Source organism: Cinclus cinclus, chromosome 4 (genome assembly GCF_963662255.1).
Source record: "Cinclus cinclus chromosome 4, bCinCin1.1, whole genome shotgun sequence".
Classification (NCBI taxonomy): Eukaryota; Metazoa; Chordata; class Aves; order Passeriformes; family Cinclidae; genus Cinclus; species Cinclus cinclus.
The window spans coordinates 71,404,005-71,413,504 of NC_085049.1; the positions used below are offsets into that span (position 1 = coordinate 71,404,005).

Below are 9,500 nucleotides of genomic sequence, written 5' to 3' on the forward strand. Positions count from 1 at the left end.
CTTTTGAAAAATTTAACCCATGACTGCAAGCATCTTAAAACAAAACAAAAAAAAAAGCTTAAAATCATATTCTTTTCTATATGTTCACCAAGACTGGAAATCAAGATTTTTTTCGTGGGCATTTGCAGGATTTTTCAGAGAGTAAATATCAAGGAGAGCTGCTCCTGGATGAGAAGATGGGGATTTACTATATTATACTTGGGGTACAAGTGGAAATTGGTTTTGGTTAAAGTGATGGGGATCTTTGAGTTTGGGCTGTATCACTGGGAAACAATCTATGTTTGTCAGATGGGAGACAGAATGAGAATGGAACAAATTTCTTCTGAAGTTTTGTTTGGTGTTGTCAGTGCTGTTTATTGATCTGGCTTTTACTCTGATGGATGTGGAATGGATAGGACATCCCAAGGCCGCTGAAAGATGTTAATTGCCTATGACAAGGATAATGCTGATTTAAGGGAAAAGTCAGTAGCAGCCAAGTCTGTTATAAAATGAATTGGTTTCATTTTTCTAAATGAACTTACTCCCAGAATTCATGTTTCCATTATCACCAAATTCATGTAAGGATAAGAAGGATAGCTTGTCAGTGCTTTTTTTTCTTTTTTTTTTTTTGTTCTTTTGCATGCCAGTGTTTTGTCCAGGTTTGGAGCCTCTGTTATTTATTTATCTATTAGAAAGGGAGATGGATGACAACAAGAAAAGAATGTGTTTCTGTGATGATACCAAACTGACAGCCCTGAAGCTGAAATCTTTGTTCAACTTTTTAAGCAGTGTGGGAAGATTCAAAGGAAGCTCCTGCACATTGACTCACCCCTGTGCTTGCAGATGGTGGCAGGGAATAGTTCCCAGACTGAGACAGCAGGACATCCACCTGGGTCTGGGCTGATCTGGGATCTGTAGTGACCACCCAAACACCAAAAGATCTGGAACAGAACCTACCATGACAAATGCACACCCACACACAATCTTTTTTAAGAGATGAGCTGAGCTTTGGCAGGTGGCTTTTCTCAGTCTTGTCATGATGAGATTCCTAAAGACACCTCTGTCACCTATCACCACTGGGGAAGGGGAGATAACTGCAGAGTTCATGCCTGTCTTTGATGAAGATATGTGAAATGTGGTTTTCCAAGGCTTGTAAATTGCTTGTATTTCCAGAGTAGCAGCAGCAACAGAACACTCAGCCCTAATATTAGAACCACCCCTTGCTAAGTTTCATGTACTAAGTTCAGTTGCACCAACAGGGGGGAGCTTCTCAAAGAAACAAAACTCAAAGCTGTATTTACTGTCTTTTTTTTTTTTTCCTGGAAGAGCAAACCAGCATACTCTTTCTATCTGTTATTAGAGATGACTGACACATTTAATCAGCAGTTTTAATAAAAAATGAGTCTAAACCCAACATAAACAATACAATTGCAGTTAAGCAGTTAATGCTTTGGAAAACAGTACACAGCCAGAAATGCTTTCCTCTGAAAAGGGCAAAAGTCAACCACCTGGGCTTGGAGCTATGGACTTCTAAGTGGAGATGATTATAACCTGAGAAGACAATGGGGTCAGCAACTGTTGTATTATCTATGAGAAGGTGTTACCCCAGAAATTGTTTGGTCAGATGAAGACAGATACTTTTATAGATCTCTCCTGCTGTGTTTTTAACCTTTATTAATCATCTGGGATGCATGATGTTGTTGCAGATTCACTAGGGAAGCAGCTAAAGACTGTGTAGTCCTGGGGCAGCGTATTCCAGCTGGAGCTATCATTGAAACTGCAGTTGGACACCTTCACCACAACCCTGAGTTTTGGCCAGAACCTGAGAAGTTCATTCCTGAGAGGTATGTGGAGTAATGCTTTTCATCCTTAGGTTGAAGTCCTGACTTGGACCTGTGGGCACAGAATTCCAACCTGTCCAGTGCAGGCACCAGATTCTGCTGCTCGTTCACAGCCACAGTCAGCCACTTTTTATCCAAAGAGCATTTCCACCAAGGGGAGCACAGTTTTATTTAGATCATAAAAACAAATTGTCTCTGTTCTAGTAAATCAGACAAGTGATGATAATGGTGTATCCCACAGAAGGTGCAAGGTTAGGTCACAGTTGAACTGTGGCAGAGGTTTTCAGACCTATTTCCAAATCAGATACTGTGAATAATGTTGCTTCTGGGTGCAGAAATTCTGAAGTGGGACAGTATATTCACCGGTTTGGCTGTGCCTGGCAAACTCACCCTGCTCCTCACTGGTTTAGAGCACCCTTTTCACCTGAAACATAGCAGCGTGGGTACTCTGTGAGTGGGGAACATTCCCCATCTCCCACTGGGAATTTGCTCTCAGTCTGTAAGCTGGGATCCTTGGTTCTTGCTTGGCAAGACAGTTTCACATGGAGCATTTGTATCTTCAGTGCGTGGGGAAAGCCCTGTTAAGCTGTGGTTTTGTACATGCCCTGTGTTACAGGTGCTGGGCTGAGCTTACAGGGAGGGTTTCAGCTGATGTGGTGCTGTGTGGAAGCACAATTTAGTTTTGTGGGCAGCTATATTTTTAAACTGTTCTGTGGGCAGATGTACTTTAAGCTACCACTACATTCAAAAGTTTACTAAGAAAAGAAGTGCCTGCTCCATGAACAACTGGGTGTGAGGCAGGCAGCCCAGAACCATCTTAGCCAGTAAGAAAACACACGTGTGGTGTAGGTGGGTTTGCCTAATTCTCCTTCTGGAACAAATCTAGGCATAGGCTCCATCAGAATCTTTTGGCCACAAGGAAGAGCAATGCCAGGGTTAGAGAAGCCCAGAGATTTTGCTGGAGAGGAATCTTAGCAGTAACTGGAAGTCTGGGGGGGTATTTTTAGCGATGCTTATCTAGAAATGGTTTCATAATTGTATATTCACTGCTTCAGTGGTAGTATGAAAGGGTGAAATGATTAGTGGGAGCTGCAGTCCCCTTGACTCACACAGTGCTGTTTGTCATGAATCTGAGATTAATTCCCTTTTGAACCTTTCCTGAGGAATGATCCGTAATTACTAACACTCTGCTCAGCCTGTATAGTTGGTAATGTTAGCAAGAATTATAAAATAAGAGCAAAACAAAAAATAAAATAATTCAGCTACAGCCTTCTCCCCCCACCTCTCCCCCCTACCAATATTTAATTTTAAATTCACTGTAGGAGTAAAACAAGGGAGACTTTGAATTTACCAGAATGATATATGGAGGTAAGCAAGGCAAGAATTGTCTGAACCTGTTTGCATGGGATATGCAACAGTGCTTAGGGCATGAGTTAATGATCCTTCCATCTCAAATTAGGGGCCTCTACAGTACTTTTTGGAGTAGTGGCTCAATCTTATTTAGCTTATCTAAGGATGGGAATGGAATTAGTGGAAATACACAATTTTTTTTTCCAAAGCTCCAAATAGCTTGTATTACCATCTCTTTCTCCCCTGCATGAGTTTTCTGGACCTTAGCAGTCTAAAGTTCTTGGAAACTGAATCCAAAGAGATGAGAGATTTTCATTACATATAGATTGGAAGTAAAACTCATGTTGCAATGTCCTCTCCTGAAATCACCTGCTGACAAAGGCTAATGGCCATAAACCAATTATCTTTTTACTTAGGATGTCAGGACATAATCTATCAATAATCCCCTTGACCTGTCCACTAAGATCAACTGAAATAACCTGCTTTTGAGATTTAAATGAAAAACGTGGAATCAAGAGCAAAAAGCATTTCTTGAACTGGTTTCCATCTCTGCACCTTCTAGGTTTACAGAGGAGGCCAAGAAGGAACAACATCCCTTTGCATACCTGCCCTTTGGGGCAGGACCCCGTGGCTGCATCGGCGTGAAAATGGGTTTATTGGAGACAAAAATGACTCTGCTGAGGATTTTGCAGAAGTTTCAATTCAAGACCTGTCCAGAGACTGAGGTTTGTACATGCAGAGGCTTAAAGATCACACTTATTGAGGAAGCTGACAGTGTGTCTTAGGCAGGACAACTGATTTGCCTTTGTGACTTCTCTTCATTTGAGAAAACTGCTAGAGTCACTTCCATAATAAGGAGAGACAAGGCATGGACTGCAGGTTTTAAGCAAAATGTGATTTCAGATATATAATTTTTCTAAGAAAGGAACTGTTACACAGCCCTGTCTTAGTGGAGAGCAGTATGGCAAGACCACAGGCAAAATGTCATAATTCACAGAGGGTGAGAACGTGTGTACGTATTTCACAGGATCTCAGCACTTTAGTATATACCTATTTTTATGGACATTTCACCCAGCTCTAGAGTTTACAGAGTTAATTTCTTTCTGTTCAAGACTACAGCATTCCTGGGTAACCACTGCCTCAGCCTCTGGCTGTAAATTCTATTTAATACTATACCACCACAGCTGACTGTAAAACAAGTACTTTACAGCTTCCACAGTAATCCTGGTATGAGCTGGTCCTCCAGCAGAAATGACTGTCTGTATGTGGGGGTTTCATACACACATAAACAAACACATACAACTGCACATAAGATGCTCTTTCCTCTTTCAGATCCCTTTGCAGCTCAAATCAAAAGCCACACTTGGACCAAAAAATGGAGTCTACATTATGCTGGAATCTCGCTAAAAGGAAATGTACATCCTGAAGCTTTCTGGAGTGAGCGCCTTTGTTAGTGACTCACTGGGTATAATTATTGTTCAACACTCCAAGGACAGGTAGGAGCCTAAGTCCCACTGATGATCAGTAGGTGTGTCCTCACTGCCCTCCTGTGGGACAGCCTCCAGTCACTTTTTAAAATGGGCTCCACAGTCTTTTTTGGAGGTTTTCAAATTGCTGTGAATAGCATCTGTAAAGAAGCATTCCACTTTCATTTGCTTTTCTGCATGACACTTCTTTTCACTTATCTATGAGAATGTTTTCCTCATGCTCAATTTTCACAATTTACAGTAGATTTTAATTTCAATTCATTGTATGTTATATCCTTCTCATGTACTTGTGAGTCCCTAGAGAAAGCCCCAAAGGCACCACAATTACAGCAGAAGACCTGGGATGCAGTACATCGGATTTTTTCATGAACTCCAATAACTATCAAAGCTGAGGCTCCTGTACAATGCTTAATCTCTACCTGTGTCTGTAAAGCCAGAGAAATTGCACCTTCTTCATGCTCTGAAGTGATTTTAAATACACTTAGATTAACAATTTGCACTTGGCACGTTCCATCGACATGACAGAAGAGCAAAGAGTTCCCTGGCTTACCAATAAAGTTCCAGCAGCTAAGACCAAATAAAGGAGGTGACAGCCATTCTGCTGGCTGCTGAACTGCTGTTGGAAGGGTGACGACAAAGAAGACATGAATTCAAAGCAAGCAGAAGGACTGGGGGAAATTTAAAGGTAATCAGAAGGTGTTGGCAGCACATCTGCTTCATGGGGAGGCATGTCCTTTCCAAGTATTGCAGTTGGCACCATCCCTGTCTAAATCCTTGAATCAAGGAGATTAAGAGCATGCATGCACTAGAGCTACTGGCAAAAGAGTAGGATCCAGGATCATCAGACCCAGCAGCGCTCTTGACTCCTTCTCTGACACTGGAGCAGGTCATGTCCCAAGTGCTTCACCCCCCTCAGGAAGGAACTTGTCTGACTGCCAGCTGCAGCAGCCCCACAGATCTGTTCAAACTGTATGACTGTGCACATGCATCCTCCCAGCCAAAACAGCTGTAGCTTCCACTCCTCACATTCCCTCTGTCCTACTCCTCTGCAAAGCCTTCACCTGCCACACAGCTAGTGTTGCACAAGAAGCTGGGAGGGAACACAGCTGGGCCAGCTGATCCCCACTGAACACAGGGACATTCCATACCCTATGGCACCATGCTCAGCACATAAAACTAGGAAAAGAAGAAAGAAGGGGAATGACATTCAAAATGATGGCACTTGCCTTCCCCAGTCACTGTTAAGCCTGCTGGAGCTCTGCTTCCTGGAGTGGTGGAACACCTGCCTGCACTTGGGAAATGGTGAACGTATTGCTTGTTTCATGTGTGGCTTTTCCTTTACTTATTAAACTGCCTTTATCTGAATCCATGAGTTTTCTTATTCTTAGAATTCTCTCTTGCCTCTCACTATGGGGGTGTGAATGAGCAGCTCTGAGGGGCTGAGCTGCTGGCTGGGGTTAAGCCACAGCACCAGAACTGTGAGAAGGGATTGGTCCTTTTTAAAAATTCATTTATTCTTATATTTTTTCTTTAGAATTTTTGTATATAACAAAAATTCTTGCAGCACTTTAAAAATAAGGACACATCTTTGGTTCTTTGCAAGTCTTGACCTTCTGCCTGCTTGACATAGTCTGCTTGAAGGTTCCTTAGGTACAGAATCTCTCTTGGTGGTGTGCACAGAGAAGTGTTGCAGCATCAGGAGGAAGAGACTGACTGCTCAGCTTCACTGCAAGGATGGAGCCATCTGCTCACTGATGCCTGGCTAGGTCCCCGAGTTTCTCTCCAGCAAGCATCTTTTGCTGCCTTCTTCCCACAGACTGCCTGAACACTGATCAAATTACTGGATCTTGTTCCTCAAAGATTGTCTCATCCTCTTTTATATATATATATATATATGTGTGTGTGTGTGTGTATGTATATATATATATTATTCTTTTTTTTTAAACAGATCTGTATAGGCAATAGTGGTGAAGTGCTGACTGGGAAAGTCTTTGAATTGTTCCTTTTTCCATGGAGCATTTCTGGCATGCTAAACAGAAGTGTCCTGTCACAGAAACACTGATTATATGAATTGCTGATGGAGTGATTGTTATTTATTTGAAAAGCAACATGCAGTGTTTACCTTAGTTTCTACACATTATGCATAATTTCCCTTCCACCTAAAAATAGTGTGCTGGAGGCTGATTTACTGTATGGCTTATATACACAGTTGGCAAAAAGCTGGATGGGTCTTGCCTAAACACTTCCCACCTATCTGAATGAGCAGGAAGTTGTTTGCATCTGAAGTCATCTGTCAAAGGCTTGTTTGTATTCCTTACATGAATTAGAAAGTTGTCATGTGCTTCATTTTTGACAAATTAAGCCAAGCCTAAATCCAGCTTGTCCCTTTCTTACCCATGATTTCCTATAAACTCTTCCCAGTCTCTGCCTCTGCAGCTTGGGTGCTGTGGCTGGAGAACTTAGCAGTGAAGACCGAGGCAGAAGTCATGGAGTACCTCAGCCTTCTTCATGCTCTGGGTAACCAGAGTTCCTGCTTCCTTCTAGAGAGGGCCCACGTTTTCCCTCGTCTTCCTTTTATCATCCACATACCAGTAGAAGCTTTTTTTTTGTTGTCTTTGACATCCCTGACCAGATTTATTTCTGTTAGGGCTTGCTTTAGCTTTCCTAACCTGATCCATTACTGCTTAGACAATTTCTCTGTATTCCTCCCAGGCTATCTGACCTTGCTTCCACCTTCTGTAGATTTCTTTTTTCTCTTTTTCTTTTGTTTTTTGCTCCTTATTCATCCACTAAAAGGTCTCCTGGTATTTTTGCCTCACTTCCTCTTTGTTGGGATGCATGACTCCTGATCTCAGAGGAAGTGATCTTTGAATTTTAACAAGCTTTCTTGGATGCCTTGTCCTTCCCTTTAATCCTGACCTGTAAGGTCTCAGTCAGCTCCTCATCCATCCCCAGGTGGAGCTCCATGCACTACACCTGGTCACTGACAGAGGGTGACATCTCATCTCTGTCCTACCTCAAAACCCTGTATATTTCCATTCCAGCACTCCAGTCATGGGAGCCATCCCACCATATCTGAGTGAGTACAGTGAGATCACAGACCTGCAGGAGTGCACATCTCTAACCCCATTTTTTATTCTGCAGGCTGCATATACTTGCAGAAAGGCATTCAACTTGGATTGGGGTGGTTGTAATTCCTTTCTGCTGCTCTTCCAGTGCTCTCCTGCTGATCTATGAACCCTCTCCAGGCTATGTGCATCTATCTCTTGCTGGCACTAACATCAAACTGGTAAGACTGGGATGGATTGAGGTGCCTCTCCACCAACATAATTTCAAATATTGATGCCACTGGAAAAAAAACAGTCCCGAAGTGGCTGCAGGTGTGTCACATTTATAGGCTGGGAAGATGAACCAAGAGTCTTTCCCAGCTGCATCCACATTGAGCATGGACAGTCTGTGCTAAGAGTCTTTCAACTGTTCTGCAGCCTTCTGGTTAGGATGTGTTATGTGTTTTCACATGTCAGTTTGTAGCACTATGGAACAGAGAAATTATTTTTGCATTTGAAGTCAGATTCCTGGAAGTGCATCAACCCTTGTTCTACATGCAGGCTGACAGACAGCTAGAGAAGACAGGAAAAAGGCTGCCAGCTTTCCAGTAATACAGGAAGAGCCCCAAGCCATTTGTTCCTTCTCACTAAGGGCTGGTGATAGAGTCCCCAGACAGTGCAGACATTGTACCAGGACACTCAGTGGCGCTGAGCCTCACCCTGGCTGTGTGAGCTCAGCAACACACCTAGAGTGAGCTGTGGCAGGCATCAGTGAGCCTCTGGAAGCACACACTTCCAGAACGAGGCACTAGATTGCCAGCAGCTGTCCAAAACAGAAACTGGTAATATCACTGCAGTCACAGTGTGTTTGTGCACCTATATAACATGGTCCCAAACCGATCTTGAGCAGAGCTGGTTTAGAATTAATTAAAAAAAAAAATCTCAAAAAAAAAACCCACACAAAAAAAAACCACCAAAAAAATCCCCCCCCCCAAAAAAAAACCACCAAAAAAACCCCTCCAAACAAAAGCAAAACAATAACAACAAAAAAAACCCCATCTCCTGCACTATGTTTAGAGTTGCTACAGCAAAACACAGCTTTGTATCACTAAATAATGGTAACTATTTTACATTGTGGTACAACATGCTTCAGTCAGCAGCGTTGGGTCTAGGGAGGAACAAGAAAGCTGATTTTAAATAATTCCTTTCCTCAGAAACAGCAAGTGTGTTGTCTTGCATTGCTGAGCTGTGAGTTTGTTTAAAATTGGGCACGTCTATGTTACAAAAGGGTTTTAGTCATTCTCTTGACAGCTGATATGAAGCAAAGGCTGCTTAATAAAGGAAAGCTTCTATTAAATATGTCTTCTGGTCTTTGTAATGATGACAGAAAGCTGTCAGTTTAAAATGGTAATTTTAAAGAGGCTGCCGATAGAAAAAAAAGCTTTACAGTTTTGTACTTTAAAAATAGTATTCCTAGAAAAACAGTGTTGGGTGGCAGAAATTATTATGCTTCATCAATTGCAATTTGGAACTTTTTATTCGTACCTGGCATTAAACTGCAGGATTTCCTCTCTGTGTGAGATACTTCAGGCAATGATCACCTTCTCATATCCCTTTGTAAAACATCCTGGACATAGCTTCACCTGATACTAGACTCTTCCATGTGTTTACAGCACAAAGCATGGTAAAATAATTTAAAGCTGATTTAAAAACTGTCTGTCGCTGCTTGGTTTATACTGACCCCACTCACTTTATTCTGACATTGAAAAATCTCATGTTCCTAAGATGTTTTTGTC

The 9,500-nt window shown here is 42.1% G+C and overlaps 1 protein-coding gene across 4 annotated transcripts in view; it reads left to right on the plus strand.

Moving 5' to 3' along the window:
* Nucleotides 1-6,022, plus strand: part of TBXAS1 (thromboxane A synthase 1) — a 246,495-nt gene extending 240,473 nt beyond the window's left edge. For all 4 annotated transcript variants that reach the window (XM_062492480.1, XM_062492481.1, XM_062492484.1 and 1 more), the window contains 3 exons: nucleotides 1,686-1,823; nucleotides 3,733-3,895; nucleotides 4,503-6,022. In XM_062492480.1, coding sequence (XP_062348464.1) covers nucleotides 1,686-1,823; nucleotides 3,733-3,895; nucleotides 4,503-4,577 — 376 coding nt within the window. In that variant the 3' untranslated portion in view covers nucleotides 4,578-6,022. The remainder of the gene's footprint in view (nucleotides 1-1,685; nucleotides 1,824-3,732; nucleotides 3,896-4,502) is intronic.
* Nucleotides 6,023-9,500: the final 3,478 nt, after the last annotated feature.